The sequence below is a fragment of the Lineus longissimus genome, chromosome 12 (genome assembly GCF_910592395.1).
Source record: "Lineus longissimus chromosome 12, tnLinLong1.2, whole genome shotgun sequence".
NCBI lineage: Eukaryota > Metazoa > Nemertea > Pilidiophora > Heteronemertea > Lineidae > Lineus > Lineus longissimus.
Window position 1 is genome coordinate 986,253 of NC_088319.1, and position 19,902 is coordinate 1,006,154.

Below are 19,902 nucleotides of genomic sequence, written 5' to 3' on the forward strand. Positions count from 1 at the left end.
AGGCTGAAAGGGTGGATGTCGTCCTGGGTGCCGACAAATGGTACCCAGGTTCGAGATCGACTGGACAATAAGCACCCTGGGTGCCATTACACTAGACAAACAGCACCCAGCTTCTTTTAGCCTGGCTTACGGATCTTAGGGACGACGTTTCTTGCAATCTCGTTTTATCTCGCGCCGTGGTACTTGCGGCATTAGCAGTGCTCGAAATAAAAAGAACAGATAAACAGAAAAAAATGCGTTTAGGCCTATATGTCTTTGAAAGCACATTTCGGATAAATCCCTCCTATATACTTTTCTGAATAAATCATCCGAAATGTGCTTTCAAAGACACATAGGCCTAAACGCGTTTTTTTCTGTTTATCTGTGCTTTTTATTTCGCGCACTGCTCATGCCGCAAGTACCACGGCGCGAGATAAAACGAGATTGCAAGAAACGTCCTCGTCCCTATGATCAGTAAGCCAGGCAAAAAGAAGATGGGTGCTATTTGTCTAGTGTAATGGCACCCAGGGTGCTTATTGTCCAGTCGATCTCGAACCTGGGTACCATTTGTCGGCACCCAGTACGACATCCACCCTTTCAGCTATAGTAAGCCCTGCAGTTTTCTCGATACATCCTGTAGCAAAGTCATGTAGTACAAATTATATAGTATGTTTACCCACCGGTATATTCCACTGCTTCACGTTAATGGCTGAGTAATACAATGCCGATGATTAGGCTAGTCTATTAAAAACACTAGAGTCTGCGCAATAGAGAAGATTTACTGAAGTAGTTATGGATGTCAGGATAATCATCGGGAAATGATTATCTCTATGACAATCGTCTATCGTCTGCTACTTCAAACAGAGTGACAATTAAATCATGATTATGTGGCGATAATTGGATTTCAGGAAAAATGGCCCGATCGATGAGATGTTGTTGTCGACGGTTCAATAAAGCGTATTGCAGCCCCAACCACCAACTCGGAACGCGAGGGAGTTTTCGAACAATTTCATAGGCGTTGATGACGTTGGCGTTTCGGGGGATTTGCGAAAACGCTCCGTATTAGGTACTGTGGGCTCATCGGAATGGCCTTGTCGCTCGTCCCTCCAGAAGAGTCGAATGGACTGCCGCGGTAGTGCTAAACATGAGGGCAGCGATTGCGGGCGTTTTAGGGAAAATGGAAGATACCAGGCCTATCTTTCACTTGTCGCTTCCTGAAGGTGGTTGAGCCTGGGGCGGTAACATTTTCGCATCTGCAAAAATCAAAGCCCGGGGCTGTCATAGTTCCAGCTTAAGTATATTCAACATGTTCAAGGCAAATATAGAAACATTCCAGGTCTCTTTGTTGTTCAACATTTGTTATTGTTTCATGCGGTATTATCATAATATTCATGATGTACATTGTATTATATCCCCACTTGTTTGCGTGTTACCAGCCCTCTACAGGCTGTTCAGAATTCAGTGGTTTCACGTGACGTCATAACTTGCCATTCTGGAGGGACAGACAAAGAAAGCATGTCCAAATGACCAGTCAGGCACGACAAATCATTGTTCTGCCCACCAACATGGCAGACCGTGATCGGCTGTCATACACATCATGTACACATTATGTAATTTCGGCTTAACGTCTCATTCAAAGCCAAGATATTGACTATTTAATCATGCCAGTCATCAAAATAACCATAGAAAGATTTTGTTCATGTAAAGTGCATTGTTGGCAAAGGTTGATTATAGGGATTGCCATGGGATCGAAACATTGTTTCCTTGATATTTTTATATACATTGTAAATTGAAATCGTATTACATGTTTAAGCGATAATTGGCTCTCATGAGCTGTCGACAACAATTTGCCCAGCTGTCATTGAGAAAGACCGCGCAGCAACTCATTCTCGGGGTCAGATGGTTCCAACATGTTAGGACCAACATTAGGAGAACCCACCAACCGGCAGCATCCCTCGTCTTGAAAGTGAGACGTCTCCGCTTACACGGACGTGTTGTCCGTATGTAGAGGGCAACAGACTCTCTAAGAAGAGGCTGCTGGACTGTTTCGGCTCCTGTCCTAGTTGTGTGCAGGGCCAGAGAAGCGAACATATGCCTAATACCCCAGCTATCCTCAGGATGGTTGAACTGGTGCCCGGGACCAGTTGGTGGCAAGGATAGCTTAATGCACTGATACGAGATAGTGCGGTAGCTGGTCTTTAATGAAGACAAATCCTTCAACATATATCATGGAAAGATTCTGGTGAAGTCTTGTTGGAAGCTGCCAGTGGCAGAAGACAGTTGTGAAGGCCCAACGTGTGACACTTTCGACACATTTTAAGTATTGAGAAAGAAGCATGCAGCCCTGAGTCAAACGGACTGTAAATTTCAACGAAATTCAACTCAGCTTACGCCAAGTCAACCCAAAGCGCGTAGCTGACATCGGAATTTAGAAATGATAATAGGAATCGGAATAGGCCCATCATTCGGCCCATGCAGGACATGAATGATCATCATTACTAATCTTCAATTCCGGGCTCTAATTATCCGTCAGAATCAGTTCAGGACACCATCGTCACTGCCTCGACCTAACTGCTTTATGCTTCCAATTCTGATACAACATGGATAAAATTATCTTTTCGATTTTAGGGATTATATCTCTGTTACCCGCAGGTAAGCGCCAACTTCCTTACAGGGAGCAGTGTCAAGAAATTGAATTTTAGTGAAGAGGAAGTTGCGGTGGGCGACTGCGATGTACGACATAGTAATACCAAGAATTCTTAAAGACGAAGAATTTGGAAGCAATTCTACAGCATCTTAGCTAGCACTCGGTACCGAGTTTTGACAATAGGGGGTTTTTGCAAAGGAATTCGACCTCTTTTCAATGGATGTCGCTTCTATTGGTCGAGGGTTCTCGCTTGATTTTTGTCACAAATGAAACACATGACTCAAAAAGTGAACCTCGTTGATTAGTAGTGATTACTAGGCTTATAAGGAAATTGTATTTTAAGGAGGTTCTAAAGCCCTCTATACGACAAAGAATGTAAACTATCACGTCATGGCACGGGAAATCAAATAGAATATTTTGTCTCTTTGACGAAATGCTCTCCTTCATCTTTATGAGTTTAGAGCTAATTGAGGTATCATTGTTGGTCCTGGTGATCTCTTTATAAATTCAGGAAAGGTTTGTCCACACTTTTGAATAAAACCACACATTTTTTATATCTGAAGTTAAATATATATTCTTACTCTTTATAAATTCTCGGTAATACGCCATGGGTCTCTGTCTAACTGCATCGCAAACGAGCATCTTTTATTGCTGCGACTAACGACAGTAACATGTAATGTATTGAATCTATCCTTGTGCGTCATCTCGCTTAATCTTACCGATTGTCAAGAGTGTGGCATTAAACCATCTGAGGAGAAGATACGGAGAACGAGATTTCTCAACACCGCAGACAGGTACGACCTGCCCGTCGCCTCGATCCTGCCCTCCGGAAGCACCCAATCCATGACTCAAGAAAGCAGATGTCACAAGAGTGCCACAAGGTGCATTTCTAAGTCCTTTATTAATCAAATTCTATTTCTTCTTCACCTTTTGCCAGTTTTCTCCGCCTATAAAACAAGTTACACATGTGACGGTGACCTGAAACTAAAATGTCCACAGGGCGAGATCATCCTGGTTTCGATCAATACCGCGGACCGGTACGAATTGACCGACTGCCCCGGGCCCAGGGGCGGGTTTCGAGACCCCAGCCCAAAACTTAAGGCAAATATCTGGGGCAAATGCAGCGGGATGACACAATGTACTGTTCAGACGGAGTTGAAGATGGAGGAGTATAAATATATTGATGTAATCTATTATTGTGGTAAGTTACGCGGCCCCAACATGCGCACGCATTCGCAAGGGAAATTTCGCAAAGCCCTGAAAACGCGAACTTGATAACGCTGACTACTCCGAAGCGCGATCATCGGCATCGTCGTTTTGTACTGTGATTAAGGTGTATCATGCGCCAAGAACGAATTGGTCTGATCCCCAATGATAGGGAATCCGTATTGACAGTCATCACACACGAAGGCATGGCCTACGGCAGTGCCCTCGACCTGGCATGGGCCGGGTAGGTGAGTACTGCCAACGCATTGCTGGAGCAGACATCACACGCGCGGATATGGCTGGCGCGAGTGGACGGAGTTCAGAATTATGCATGGCCTATGCCAGTGTTCTCTGGATCTCAGCCAGTTTCCAGGTTTAGACAAGCACACTGTGAGACCAAAAGATTTATAGATGCGTGTATTAATTTCACGAGTAAAACAATTATACTAGTTTCATGAATAAATAGACAATACGTCCAATAATCATTCACTGATTTGCACTTTACTTAATGGAGGCAAATTATTGTCATCATTCTACAATAACCTAATTATGCCACTATCCAGGGCACTGTTTCGGGACACTGAAGACCCGACTGACGATGTCGGCTGAAACAAAATGATACGTTAACATGATATTGGAAGGGTCATATTAGTTTCTGCGGTCATGCACCGCGTCGAAGTACACTCTGCGCGCAATGGACCGGCCTCGTCCTGTTGCGATCAGCATGACGAAATGAACTGCAAGGGAGTCAAAGTCGTAGCGGCACTATTTCAATTTTATTTTATTTTATTTATCTATCGTACTTGGCTAAAAACCTGGAGTCAAATTTCAAAAACTTACCCGGCTTGAGGACGGCTGACGAGTGAATCGAACTCGCAAGAAAAACCCGATGCCATGCCACGTGCGGCCGAGGAGGTGTTTCGTCACACAAGATAGGTGTACAGAATAGAATGATGGCACTACAAGCTCTTTCCTCAAAAACTCATTGGTTTCAGCTAAGGAGCACGACTTTAGTTCAAACAAAAAACGATATCAATGTCGGTAAAGTCTCACGCTGACTGAGAGAGGTTCGGCTGCGAGCTCGAGATATGACTTCAACCGCGATAAATTTTTGAAATGTGACATGCGTCGTCATCCCCTCATAAATGACCATTGTGACCAAGAGTGGACCCTGTTGTAGGTTTCACACACCAGAACACGTAACTGCATGGCATGAATAGGTAGGCCCAATGGTCATCATTTCACCAGCCAATGACATCATCATTCCCCGAGTCAATTTGGCTATCCCGATCCCGTCTGCCCGAGTAAAAGGCCATTCGAATATGACAGCGGCTTACAGTGGTTCGATCCTCGAAAACGGGACAGCCGAATCTCTCTTTTACCTCAGACTACCAGACGAGAGTCTGATCCACCAGTCTATTCGGCAGCGATATGTATTCACATTTTTATATGTAACATGACGCTATTCGCTTTTCATGCGTAACATGAAGAACGAACGAGTCATTTCCAAAGAGCGGGCTACATACGATTCACGAGGTCACCTTTCACCCTCAAGTCGTGCTTACAAGCCAAGTCAAAAAACTCGTGACAAGTGAACAAGAACGGTGACAACGTGAATCCTATATAACGCCGGCCTGATACACGTTTTCAAGTGTTGAATGATACAGTAGTTTCTCCAAGTAGTTTCTGATCCTCTTAACATATTCCAGGTACCAGCCACAACATGTGCAGCAAAAACACAATCATTGTCGCCAACTCCTCCTACCTTCGAAGTCCAAAAGATTTTGTCTTCGACACCCGGGAAAAGTGTGAATGCGACGCAGAGCTAGATGAACCAGTGGAACTATCCGTTCGGGAGGTGCACAAAACATTCAACGTGACCATGCCGAAGGTGACCATAAATTGGCTGAATAAGACCGAAAATATTAAGAAACTTCTACAGAAGAACACGGTGAAGAATTTTAAGATTGTTTTTACTTCCAACCACCAAGCAGGTAGAGGGGAATTTCTGTTGCAGTATAAAGGTATGCGACCCACAACAGTACTGACCATCATGCGCAACACTGGTTTCTTCAAGCATAGCGCTTATCGCAACAACAACCACGTGAGATAATTTAAAAGTGGGATTGTCCCGGTCTTCTGGTTGTGACTTTGTCCTCAAAAGACCAATTTAGGATGGGACAAATGGCAATTGCAATCGGACACTACAGATCCTGGTTGGTTTTTATCACAACAACAAGGTTCGTGATTTACCTAGGCCTGGGTTTTTATTGAAGGAACAGAAAGGGAGGGTATCAGATTCACAGCCAACAAAAATGGGCAATGTCATTTTCACAGCCACAACAAAACCTACATGTATTTACTCTAACATTATATTTTTCCTTTCAGCGGACAGACAAATAAGACTGGTCTGCAACCAAGAAGTGACCCACGAAATAGGTAGGTAAGATATGGTCAGTTCAGCTTCAAGGCAATGGTGTGCCTGGCTCACAAAACAACTCTGTAGCAAGGTCAGACGGCTCCTGACTGGTTTTACAGAAATTACAACATTTTCTTTCCCTTTTTTCAGGGTTTAAAAGACTGGTCACTTTATTTCTCCTCTTGATACACTAAACTATCTTTTTGCAAATCGAAAAGAGGCATGAAAATTAATTAGTTTACAGTTAGTTTTGAATGTTTTTATTCTTTTGTTTTTATATTTTCAGACTTGGGTACCATCCTGATTGCTCCGATAGCAATGATAGCACTACTCATTGTAATAGCCATCCTATTTTTCATCATCAAAGGGTAAGGCTTTTGAAACTTTTGATCTCTTTTTATCAAAGACTCTAATGTTCATTTGGCTGAGCAGTTAACTGCTTTGGCGAAAGAAAAAGTACAACTTTGAGTGATTTCAAGGACAATTCCATGATCCAATCCCTCCAGTAGAGCGGACATGTGCCAGATTGAATCTAACTGCCCTAGTTAGAAAGCCTGAATCCATTACGAAACCGCATGTTTGTCCGACATTGCCTGTAATTCAGCGATGGGGAAATAGAGGGCAGCAGCTGCAGTGACGTCATCTTCGTGGAATGCTATTGGTTTACACTTAAAATGTGCATTTGGGGAGCCATCTGATGGCGTTCTGATGAACTAACAGTTGAACTTAAATCTGCGTCCCTGGTGGTCAATAATGACTATTCAAACATAGATTTATGGTCATAGCAGTCTAAGGGTTAATTCAGAACCAGTGGATCTAATTGGTTTACACTTTAACTGTGCACAAGATGGCACAATAATTTTAAGTTATTGTTTATATCCAAGAGAGGTAGATCTATTGGGGAGCCATCTGATGGCGTTTTGATGAACTAAAAGTTGAACGTAAATCTACGTCCCTGGTGGTCAATAATGACTTTTCAAACATAGATTTATGGTCATAGCAGTCTAAGGGTTAATTCAGAATCCGAAATTTCTTGATTATAATCCTGTTCGGATGTCGTTTATTTCAGAATTAAGAGATCTCGCAAGCAGAGGCTCCAGGTGGCAGAAGCTCACAAGAAGAGCACAGTCACAGACCTGGAGGCCGATTCAAGACCTGACCTGCTCAATTACGGCTCAACAGTTCTCGATGCAAAGAGTGATATTCCTCTCAAACAGAGCGAGGAGGAGGGAGTTCCTAACTGATGAGGGCATCCACGACTGTTTCAGATGGCAACACCTTCAAGCCTCAATATGGGAAGAGAGGGGGTAGAGGGGGGGGGGGGGAGAGGCATATTGCCGGCCAGGGGTCATGAAACAACAAGCGACATGTCAAAATAAATGTTGAGAAACATGTTTTCTACACAGACTTGGGTTCCAGAGGCTGCATCTTCTTGCTGGTTGTCCTGCTCGGACATTTCATGCGGATTGGTCTAGAAATGAACCGTAAGGAGCCGAAAAGGTTCAAATTCACTGCACTACATTGATGTACATAAATGTATACAATGGATATTAAAAGGCGAAAATTTTGTTTTTGTCAGAAAGCAGGAATCGACAAAAACCTCTAAGTTGGTGTTTGAGGAAGTGAAAAACACAAACTTGTTTAGATAATCTACGTATTTATTGATGGGTATTTCTATCTATTATAGCGTGCTGGACAAAATATATAGATGAACTTTTTCAAAGTATCATAATTTCTAGTTACACGTGCATTCTAATGGTTTATTTACATACATGTAAATACCTAGGGCAGGGTGGAGAAGCATTTACTGGATCAGACATTTAAAAATTCCCATATTTTTATTAACCTCTCATGAGAGGATTCCTGTAATCGAAATACTTCATTTAAGTATTACAAATGATTGAGTCAAATCTCGGTCCATTTTGATGGTCACATTCGTATGGCTAAAACGTTTTGAGGTGATAAATGCACATTTTTGAGTATTTCAAAAAGAAATTTGGGACACATGTACCTTTGAACATGAACACATGACAATCAACGTCAATAATGAAAAGGTCAGAGTATAAACCGTATCGAAATTGGTTAAGTTTTCTTTAGATATTCCTCAATTTTGTGACACCGACCTACTAAAATCATAAAAGTAGGTCACATCAACGATGTTGCCATAGGCTTTTCAACAAGGATTTGTTGCTTGGTAAAAAATCTCTCAAATCTAACGACTCAAATTTATTTCTTAAAATTTGTTTGAGAACTTTGAACAAATTATGTGATCAGAGTACATGTAGCGTTTGTGAGGATAAAAGATTCTTGTACAGTAGTCTCCACAGATTTGTATAAAATTGTATAACTGTATATTTGCATATTACTGATTCAATCAATATTGATATTTTTTTAACTTTATGAGTAAATTTTTATGTAAATTATTGTAAAAACTATAAAAGCCGCGTTAATATATGATTATGTATAAAACAGATCAAGACAAATTACATCCATTGCATAGTTTGTGAATGCGTAGATATGTATGCTACTCAATAATTGGGTAAGTACCCCCCTCCCCCCCCCCCCGAAAGATCCCACCAATATAGATATCTGCACTTATAGTCCATATAGACTTGCTTCTTCCCTGAAAACTACTCCTTGGATAACACTGGAAGTGACAAGGCCTGGTTCCACTGGGACATTTCTCCACTGCCGTAGTGCACAAACTACTTGAACACATGTTCAGTTTTGGGAATTCAAATTACCTGTCGGCGAGGTTGGTCTTGATTCCCAACAGCGGGAAAAGGCCATTGTGGAATAAGGCATCCCGTAGGCCCCCCCCCCTCCCTCATTTGTTGTCGTTATGAATAAAGGGCTCATAGTGCACAGGACATAAGTGCAATTTTGAAGAAACTGATTTGGCGACAAGAGCAGGTGGACAGTGCTGCCATCTATCATAGGACGCATGCATTAATAGTGTATTTGTGTCATCAGCCCTTCAAATACAATACAAGTACAGTTCTTATGATTGATGGCAACACTCTGTACTGCTCTTGTCGGCAATTTAAAAAAAAATTGTACTTACGTCATGTGTGCTCCAAGCTCTTCAAATGCTGCAGGATACCACACACAATTCCCAGCAGATTCCTACTTTAGATTATCTGCTTTTGTGAAACATGACGGCGGGTTTACATATGATTCACAATGTCACTTGTCACAGCTCACATATAAAATGTCACTTGTCACAGCTCACATATAAAATGTCACTTGTCATGAACACGTTTGTTTATTCACTTTGCCTTGTAAACATGTCACAAGGTTGACCAGTGACAACAAGAATCTAAATAAACATGTCACAAGGGTGAACAGTGACAACAAGAATCTAAATAAACATGTCACAAGGGTGAACAGTGACAACAAGAATCTAAATAAACATGTCACAAGGTTGACCAGTGACAACAAGAATCTAAATAAACATGTCACAAGGTTGACCAGTGACAACAAGAATCTAAATAAACATGTCACAAGGGTGAACAGTGACAACGAGAATCTAAATAGCCTGCTTTTTGAAATGACGCGTTTGTTTTTCTTGTCACGAATGACAGATAAAAATTGACAAGTCACAAGTGGAAAAGTGAACTCTATGTAAACCCAACCATTAGGGAAACATCAAGGTAGCTGTAAAGCATTGGTCTATATTGACATTTGTAGCATAATACAAGGCACTTTATACTGGCACAACTTACTGTCAATTCTGGCAGACAGTTTCATTTGGTCAGTCATATCCATCTACACCAGGGCAACTTTTTCACCACGAACTTTGAGAAAGTTTTCGGTGACTTTGGAAAGTTTTAAAATTTGCGATGGTCTCTCAACACCTTGGCCAAAATTTAGTGACATGGCTGGATATTATATCCAGTGACAGCTGTTCTTTGCACGTTTAGTACACTCCCCTCCATGAATTTGATGTCCTTTATGCAGCCATGGAAACCGTTTCTATAGCGACCTGCAGTCATGAACTTGAAATCTGGTACGCCACCCATGTAGATGTTGCCCTTCGTGTTCAACATCTGGAGAATTCCCGCCGAATCACCAGATTCATCAACCTCCGTATCCACGCTAAGCTTCCCATGCTTCCCAGTCCTGGAACAAGAAAACCCCAATAAAGTGATCTTATCCTGCCTTGAACATTGTGGGCCGAGTCTCCAGCTGTGGACTTCAGTGGCTTCGACACTTGGCCAACAGTCCTGAGGTGACCCGCGACTGGCATGAGACTCTCAAGAGTTCTCTTTGCTTTATATGCCTTACTTTCTCAGTGGCTACCAGTCTTAGTGGCTGCCACCAGATTGATCTATATCAAAACACTTACCTCTCAGCTTTGACCTTATGAAACCTCCCATCGCTAAACTTCAACCTCGTCACAATACTAGCAATACCGCTGCCGAGCTCGTAGCTAAACTCGACGTGGCCGTCCCTCAGGGCAATAGCAAGGTAGTCGCTACCTTGACCCGAGGTTAGAGGATCCTGTCCATGCCAGAAGATGAGACCTTCTGTTTTGTTCGTTGCGAAGGACAGTTCGATGACTTCCTTTAGCTGGCTGCTGCGGTGCGGCAGGAAGGTGGTCGGGAATTCCATAAAGCCGTCGCCCTGAAGATACACCGCACGATGGACTACGACAGCTGAAATTAAACAGACAAGGACTCAATGAAAAACAATGGGACACGGGCTCACTGGTGTGAAGGGGTTGATGAATGGTCGTAAGAGAGGGATGAGGCATGGGGGATAAAACTGACTGTGAACAACTTGGGCCTGCGTCCTGAGGCACGGTTCATCCAAAGGATAATTGCCACTGTTGACAGCAGCAAAGATCACTCATTGGCAGTGTGGTTCAGACGCAAAGCTATGCACTTTAAAGGGACAACTGGGGCTTGATATTTATCTGACCAGGAGGATAATTTCCTCGCATGCCACCATGCACCGCCACTGGTAGAATCACACTTATGCTGATCTATGATAGTGACCTTTGTCATTATTGCGAGGCAGTTTTGGGCATGGCATTCGAATTTCAGGCAGGCCAATGTCAAGGCCAGTTGTTCATTGTAGTCCAAGGCTTTTTCCTGTTTGGAGAAGTAACGGTTGTGCTGGAAGCAGTTCGTGTTTGAAAAACCAACATCTCGAGATGCCCTTGTTGTCCCTTTAAATGAATGGTACCATCAAAGTTTGCGACCTGATCCGTGTTCGTGTCCAGTGCCATAATTTAATGATTTAGATCCTACCTTCTTGGCAGTTACGTCCCATGAATCCGAGCCGACAGCGACACTTGTAACCGGTCGCACCAAGGGCCTGGCATTCTCCGCCATTCTTGCAGGGACTGTGTGTGATGCAGACGTTAATCTCGATCTCACAATGTCGACCTAAAACACGACACAAGAAATATCAGACAAGTGTCGTCATTTCCTTCACTACCGTAGGGTTTTGGAAGTAGACAATACCCCTTGCCCGCACCCAGTATAGAATGGGCGGATCCCTACTTGGTTTCGGGAAAGTTTCATTGCAAAGTAGCTGGTACTACCCTACCTGGGAACGAGGTCTCCATTGAAGCGAGTGCAGTGCTACCATCTAATTTTTCAGGGTTAAGGAACAAACAAGCTCGTGACAAGTAAACTTCGACATGTGACAATGAGAATCCAACACAACCAAATTTCGATTTGAAACAAGGAATTTTTCATTTTTTAAAAAAATTCTTGTTTTCTATTTGTGCGAATCTCACCTGTATGGGTCGCCGGACACTGACAGGTGTAACCAATTTCATCATCCGCTTGACAAGCACCGCCATTGGAACATGGCCGCCGACTGCATGGTAGGTTATCGCCACAGTCGAGGATGTTGGCGCTTCCGATGGCCGATGCGATCAACACCAAAGACTTTTTATTGATAGTGATCTGAAAAAAAGAAATGTTTTTCACACTTAAGGTCAGCTTCGTTCATTGATATCGATAACATGTAGCCCTCTGGGAAGTAGGCCTAAACATGGCTGTAAGGCACCAGAGTGACGGAACTTGGTTAGTAGAGAGTCTTTAAATCCATACACACAAAACCTTGCTGCGATGAGCAATGGAAAGATTGCCTGTCTGTGGCTATATTGGTCATCACTAGGTTAACGTCAATGAATGTAGGTTGCAGTGATTACCAATTCACCACAGGTATCTGCGATGACCCAACAATTAACCAAAGAGAGAGTCGCCGGAACCCCAAAAGGCGCCCAACCCAGAACCCCAAAAGGCGCCCAACCCAGAACCCCAAAAGGCGCCCAACCCAGAACCCCAAAAGGCGCCCAACCCAGAACCCCAAAAGGCGCCCAACCCAGAACCCCAAAAGGCGCCCAACCCAGAACCCCAAAAGGCGCCCAACCCAGAACCCCAAAAGACGCTCAACCTAGAACCCCAAAAGGCACCCAACCCAGAACCCAAAAGGCGCCCAACCTAGAACCCCAAAAGACACCCAACCCAGAACCCCAAAAGGTGCCCAACCTAGAACCCCAAAAGGCACCCAACAGAGCACCCCAAAAGGCACCCAACCCAGAACCCCAAAAGGCACCCAACCCAGAACCCCAAAAGGCGCCCAACCCAGAACCCCAAAAGGCACCTAAACCAGAACCCCAAAAGGCACCCAACCCAGAACCCCAAAAGGCGCCCAACCCAGAACCCCAAAAGTCACCCAACCCAGAACCCAAAAAGGCGCCCAACCCAATACCCAAAAAGGCGCCCAACCCATAACCTCAGACACTTCTACCTCGGTTCTTTCTTACATTTGAGCTCCCCCTCGCAGTGTCATATGACAAGCGTTGGCGACATTGAGGTATCAATTCCTTTAACAAGTGCTCACAATAGATAACGCAGAGATACACCTTGGTATAAACCAGCGGTAGCGCAGTGGAAGGGAGTCGGCCTCATGACCAAGAGGTTGTGGGTTCGACTCCCAGCCGAGTCATTGCTGGTTTCCCTACTGGTCAAGTTCAAGGGGGCGCCTTCTGGCTGCTCCTTGCATACAGCCTTGAAATCCCCGACTGATTACTGTGGGGACCAGGGTAATACATGTAGTATGGTATCCCAAAAGCCCTTTGAATAGGGGAACATGGAAAAGCTCTCTACAGGGTGGCCCAGAAAACCTTTCCCTTGCACAATAGAATTATATTGTGCATCCATTGTGTCAGGGAAAAGTTTTCTGGACCACCCTGTATAGAACTCCGTATCATTATTATCATTACCCTCGTGACGCAGCCAACGAAGCCGACATCGACACCGACGCCAGCACTGATGACCTCGCCCTGGTCCACGCCTCCAAGATACAGCTGCCGCTTCATGTTGAGACCGAGAGTATTGCCGGGAGAAGAGCCTGAAACATCACAAAACATTTTCATAAACATCATATTTTCAAATTTCGCAAAACCAACAAAATTTCTTTACAACATACCATCAAATATGAGTTGCAATATTTAGGCTTTGAATACACTCTAAGATCACTTCTATAAGACAACTCAAATGATAGGCCTACATGTACATGGACGAGATGTAGCATATAGTTTTGGTGTCACTGAATATTTGTAAACGTACATTGGCGGCTTCTCTAAATATGTTATATAGCTTTGGAGTAAGCAAATGACTGGTCATATAGAGGAGATTTTAGAGTATTGATTGCGCTCATCATAAAATATTGTGAATGGATACATGTAGTTTACAAATACAAAACAGAGAACAAATGTAACTTCCAACACAATTCATTTCAAGGCCTTTACATTTATAAGTGCTGATGCAACACAGAAAACAGGTTGAGACTGACGATTGATCACAATTTTACACTGAAATGTGAACCGAGTTTTTACAACAAACTTACACCATGCACTGCAAGGTTGATAGCATTTCAGAATACAAATTGACATTCAAATATAGGCATACTACTCAAGGGCACGTGCAGTGTGCACCAGGGCACCAGGGCACCAGGGCACCAGTAGGAACATGCGCGGTGACAATGTTGTCCAACACAAAAGGTCCCATCAGCAAACAAGTTAGATGCAAACATAAGCAATAACAGCACAGAATACAATAAGAATATGCAACAACAGCACATAACAGCACATAACAGCACATAACAGCAAAATGAATAGACAATAACAGCACATAACAGCAATATGTATACAACAGTTCTCAAAGAGCAAATGTGACCCGTCACAGCAAAACTAGGCCCATGTCGTACAGAAGATGAGCCTAAATGACACCAGGAGATAATGGAAGAAATTGATGTGCTCATATTTTACAAAAGGCAGACAGTAGAGAAATGAACAAACAGTCTGTCTCATCAACCTACCAAGCTCAGAGCGACATGTGCCTGGTTTTGCTGTGATGGGTCACAAATATACTAGCAGCATCGCAAGCATACACATGCACTTATTACTGGTGCTGTTCAGCTGAAGTTCGATCTACTTGGCTAATAGAGGGCACTGTCAAAGAGATCTCAGTATTATTCATCACGGTCCGAAAGCATGCACAGATGCAACAATCAGGAGCCGTTTAGATTTCAGTCGCTTCCTCAGGTATGAGGTTGGTCTTCAGGCTTGAAGATCTTCCTCAGAAGAGCATTATATGCACAAAGCATTGCCTACTGTGTTAGCCAAAATAGTACAGAGTAACGCCTATGGAAAAAACCCTTCTACCAGAAAAGGCACAGCTAAGCCTCATCAAACTTACATGTGAAATTACGCGAGAACTGATTTAACAAGCAAGTATAACCTATAAGTAATAACAAAATAAAACTCTTTAACACAACTTTCTGATCTAATAATTTATCAGTTACAGCGACCAATCATCATTTGGGACTTTCGTGTAAGCAAACTGCGGCTGTTTTCAGATCACATTTTGAATGTTCAGAGTCTTTGACGGCGTGTTGCTATGACCACCTCTAAGGTAGGCCTACTTGTGATCAAGACCGGTTGTTTGCAGGAGACGGTCAAGCATTTACCAGTTACCCAGCCATGGGGTTGTGATCACGATCGCCAGTCACTGTGATTTAAATCCCTTGTTTGTGGAGATCTTTAATTTGGAAATGTTTTTGATTGAAATAAGAATACAAGTAGTTGTGTCGTTTCCACATACAATCACGGATTGACCATAGGCTCCACCATTTTGGCTGGAACTTGAAATCCTATTGCAATCAGAACTCCTTCAAAATGAAGTGGATGCCAATTTCAAGGGCAGGAGTCGGTTCTCTGTTTTCCAGATAACAGACTCCTGATGTTTTAAATGGGCGTTCACTTCATTGTGAATGACTTCTAATTGCATTAGGAGTTCAAGTTTGAGCCAAAATGGGGGTAGGCCTACCCATCAGGCCTACCCATCATCACCCTCAAACAAGTAAAACAGACATGGGGGGCAAGCTATTGTTATCATGCAACTAAAGGTGAGGCACCATTGGAGTCGGGCAAACCCACAAGGCGCAATGAATGTAATCTACGTGAAATCTACATGCATAATTCATTAGGATGAATGCAGGAGCAAAAACAAGCAGTTACATGAGCTCATCCACAATGACACTACATGACAGGACAGACAACACCAACTTAAACAGTGCACATAACGTAATATTGCCATAGAAAATACTTTGTAGAAGGTTCATTGTATTTAGCCGATCTTGGTTGCAGTTTCACATTGGCCCATTGTACGTAATATACCCATTGTACAGGTACCCTTCTACCGCTTATAGCGTTGACACAGCATATTTGCAACATACTGCTCTCAGAGTACATTTAAAATCATTGAGCAAAACAGTCCAGTTGTATGGGCCCTTTGCCAGATATGCTGGTACCACCGAGGTCGGACCAACAAACCATCTTTACAATAGATCTTCACGGTTGAAGACGCCAGACAATGGCTCGAGAGGCATTGCCTGGCGTCATAGACCATAAAACCAATTATAAAGGTAGTTAATTTTGCCGTCCCTAGGTGGTACAGGCATATCTGGAAAAGGGCCTATTCTAACCTCAGTCATTACTGAATTGGTGTGCAGGAAAACCTCACACAGAAGAACTGTTAGCTAGGGAGTTCTCTGAGGGGGGGGGGGCATGACACCACTTTTCCCAAAAACTTACATGAAGTTTTTCACTGACATCTGGGGGCGGGGGGGTATTTGCCCCCAGCCCCCAAGTAAATACAGCCCTGTCTTGAGATGCACATGACTTACCAAGTAACGATGTAGGGATAAAATGATTTGGTTTAAAGCTGAACTGTCATCTGATACACCCAAACTCACCTCTGCAATGTCCCCTCCCCAACAGTCCACACAAACAATACTGTGCTCTAGCATAACTGGATTTAACTTCAAATTTGCTTTAGCCTTAACATAACCCTACAGGAATCACTGGGTGTATGGGTATAAGGAGACAGTTCAGCTCAAATGGTCAATATCATCAATGGAAAATGCAGACCTGAAACTGAAATCACCCTAGGAAAGTTTGCCATGTAAATGAGATTGCGGGTAGGCATGGTTAAGGACACCACATAGCATGGTCAGATGAAAAAACCGAACATTCTAAATCTGCACAGCAAACAGGCGATTTTAGTTGCTGTGACCTACGATCATCATCGCATACGACAAGAATCTCCTGTTTGCAGTGGTCATATGATCCCTGAGACCTGTAACACCCAGTCATTATCAGTTTTACCGGCAGACACGCGATATTCATCACGCATCGCGCAGTGATAGTCGTCACAGTTTACAGTGACGAAAATGCTTGTTTGCAGTTACCAAACATCTCGTAACATATATGATATGATTACGACACACCCTGTGAGGCCTTGAAGTTCGCCATCCAACACAGACTCAGTTACATGGCAACATAAATCTATAGAAAACTCATAGCCAACTTTAAACCCCAGTCTGTCTTCTAGAGGACATAGTCCCACTGTTCACAAACTTGAGTCATGACAAATGCTAAGATGCCAGAGTTATTTTGATCCGATGACATCATGACGTGATGTTCTTTGATGCATTACACAATGCAAGACACTGTGATGATGCTGTAGAATGCTGTACAGTAGTCTAATGAACAGTATGTACGTACGCAGATACTGAAGTTGTTGAATGTAATTTTACGAGTGAAAATCTTAGGCCCTATCATACTGGGGTTTAAAGTCAAGTATCTTATCAATTATGCACAGAGTCAGAGCACGGCGCCAGCAGCTAAAGCTATGGTTAAGATGTTAGATAGAAAGCGCCACCTATTATCGAACTTACTCTCGGAAAGGGAGACCGCTAAAAAGAAAACACGTCAACATTTGAATGGGTTGCATAGCAAAGGTTCGCGCAGGTTTTTTATCAAACGGAAAGTTTTTTGAAGTGTCAAGAGCCCAAGGCCTTAATTACATGTAGGTGGTGACTATTTACTATTTTACAGGATATCGCTTTATCTTTGGAAGAAATCGGGAAAATTAGGGATCCTTATCACAAGTAAGAAAAGAATTTGCGCTGTGATTTTTTATTTCTCGCCCTACCTTTGGTTGCAACTCCCCCGTTGATAGAAAGCGACCCATCGCGTTGGTTTCTCTCAAGGTGAACTAATGTCCACTTGTCCTGGATCAGGAGTTCATTGCTTCTAATCACTGCCACGCCTGAAAAACCAAGATAGGAAATCAGACACTTGAAGAAAATATGTTTGATCGGCGATGAAAGGGAAAGACACAGGACCACTAAGCCTGGTATGATGATGATGATGATGACTTACAACCCAGTGGATCATCTGAATCTCCAGCAACAAACACCAATGTCTGAACTCTGTGACAGAGCTAGCAGTATTGCAGTGGAGTTAAGTTACCTGCCAAGGATCATAAACTAAATCTTACCAGAGCCGCTGTCGAATCTGAACTCCAGTCTACGATTCTTGATCAATAACGCCATGAAATCTCCGCGGCCGTCCTGCTGTTGAGCATTGTAGAGAAGGATGCCGTCCTCGAGCGATTTTGGTTTGAACAAGATCTCGATTTCCACGCCCATGGCAGCGTTCTGTAGCGGGTCGTAGGAGATATACGACGTCCTGTTGAAGGCAGGATCTTCGACTTTGATTCCTGGAAGGGCAACAATGTGGGGGTTAAATGTTTGACAGTTTAAAGGATTGTGCGTACTATTACCCACGATGCAGCTGGGTAGCGGTGCGATCTAAGGGACGTCAATTGCGATTTGGACTGTAGATCAAGTTGACGTACGGTCAACAGTGAAGGTGTGATGTAATATGAACCGGGACCTTTTTCTCCTTGAATTGGAAAGGTGCTGCATATCTCCGGGTAAGTTCAAGACACTCACCTATCTGGCATCTCTCTCCAGTTTTACCGATCGGGCAAGCGCACTGGAATCCCTGGCCATTGGGCAAGTTGTAACATCGACCGCGGGAACCACACGCTCCAGGGAAGCAGCCCATACCGACCAACTCACAGTTGTACCCAGTGTACCCCTTCCTGCAGTGGCATTTATAGCCTTGGTCGGCGTTCGCCGGAACACAAGTGGCGCCATTTTGGCATGGGCGTTCTCGGCAGACAGGGTAGTCAGCGACGCCAACGATGGCAAGAGCAGCCTGGCCAAGATCGAGGGCAATTCCACGGACGTCTATTCTGCTGATTGCACCTGGAGGAAAAGGTAAGTTTATCAGTATTGGCTGTACTAAGTAAGATATGCTCTTCTTCCATTGAGCTGTCAAGAATCACCCTCTCTATCATAGGCCTATTGGGACTGACCAGGAATCGAACTCGGGACTGACCAGGAATCGAACTCGGGACTGACCAGGAATCGAACTCGGGACTGACCAGGAATCGAACTCGGGACTGACCAGGAATCGAACTCGGGACTGACCAGGAATCGAACTCGGGACTGACCGGGAATCAAACCCGGGACCTCAAAGCTGCTGCTGATTCCACTGCACCACTTTGACAACTCTAACAGCTGGATCTTGAAGCAAACCACAACATTTTGGCACCAACTGGTGTTATTGGCCGAGTGAACCTTACCATGGAAGACGCCATCACACACCTCTCACATTTGATCCTGGTAGCTTTTGCTGGTACAGGCAGCAGGTAGCTGATCACCAATTCTTGTCGCAAGCAACTGCGATTAACACCACAAACAAGTGATTACTATTGCATTTGATCACAATCGCAAGTGGCAGCCATTTAAATCACTGGTTTACAGGCACTTAAGAGTAAGAGCCTCTGCACTTACCAATGAAACCGGATGTGAATCCTGCCCTCCTGTTGATGATGTTATAATCTGGAACCCCACCGATGTACAGGAGCTGGGAGAGGTCAAGGCCTTGGAAACGACCTTGGGACGTCCCAGTGTACTCTTTACCATCAATCACCATGGTGCCTGAAACCGAATATCAGTGACGCCAAAGATATATTTCTTCAAAATGTGTTTTTGGTGACGTTAAATCATGCATTTACCAAGTAAATCATAAAAATGTGTAACGTACTCCACAACATTTTTAGTCGTCTGATTTTTTGCAAATTTCATGTCATGGAATAACCGTCCTCTGCGAAAAACGATAAGATTTCATTGGAAAAACAGAAAATGAGCATCAGTGTGGGTCATGTCCAGAACGGATGTGAAGACCTCTCTGACCTTGTTCTATAAA

At 43.6% G+C, this 19,902-nt stretch overlaps 2 protein-coding genes across 2 annotated transcripts in view; one reads left to right on the forward strand and one right to left on the reverse strand.

Moving 5' to 3' along the window:
- The first annotated feature begins 2,471 nt into the window (after positions 1-2,471).
- Positions 2,472-7,544, forward strand: LOC135497065 (uncharacterized). The gene is made up of 6 exons (XM_064786757.1): positions 2,472-2,631; positions 3,564-3,827; positions 5,542-5,856; positions 6,221-6,271; positions 6,538-6,619; positions 7,321-7,544. The coding sequence occupies exons 1-6, from the start codon at positions 2,580-2,582 to the stop codon at positions 7,493-7,495; spliced, it is 939 nt and encodes a 312-aa protein (XP_064642827.1). The 5' UTR covers positions 2,472-2,579; the 3' UTR covers positions 7,496-7,544.
- Positions 7,545-7,563: 19 nt separating this feature from the next.
- Positions 7,564-19,902, reverse strand: part of LOC135497061 (basement membrane-specific heparan sulfate proteoglycan core protein-like) — an 89,563-nt gene continuing 77,224 nt past the window's right edge. The window contains exons 55-65 of the mRNA XM_064786753.1: positions 19,488-19,634; positions 18,579-18,896; positions 18,122-18,343; positions 17,774-17,890; positions 17,517-17,534; positions 14,975-15,016; positions 13,498-13,625; positions 12,001-12,172; positions 11,507-11,644; positions 10,600-10,909; positions 7,564-10,373 (exon numbers count right to left, since the gene is read on the reverse strand). Coding sequence (XP_064642823.1) covers positions 10,121-10,373; positions 10,600-10,909; positions 11,507-11,644; positions 12,001-12,172; positions 13,498-13,625; positions 14,975-15,016; positions 17,517-17,534; positions 17,774-17,890; positions 18,122-18,343; positions 18,579-18,896; positions 19,488-19,634 — 1,865 coding nt within the window. The 3' untranslated portion in view covers positions 7,564-10,120. The remainder of the gene's footprint in view (positions 10,374-10,599; positions 10,910-11,506; positions 11,645-12,000; positions 12,173-13,497; positions 13,626-14,974; positions 15,017-17,516; positions 17,535-17,773; positions 17,891-18,121; positions 18,344-18,578; positions 18,897-19,487; positions 19,635-19,902) is intronic.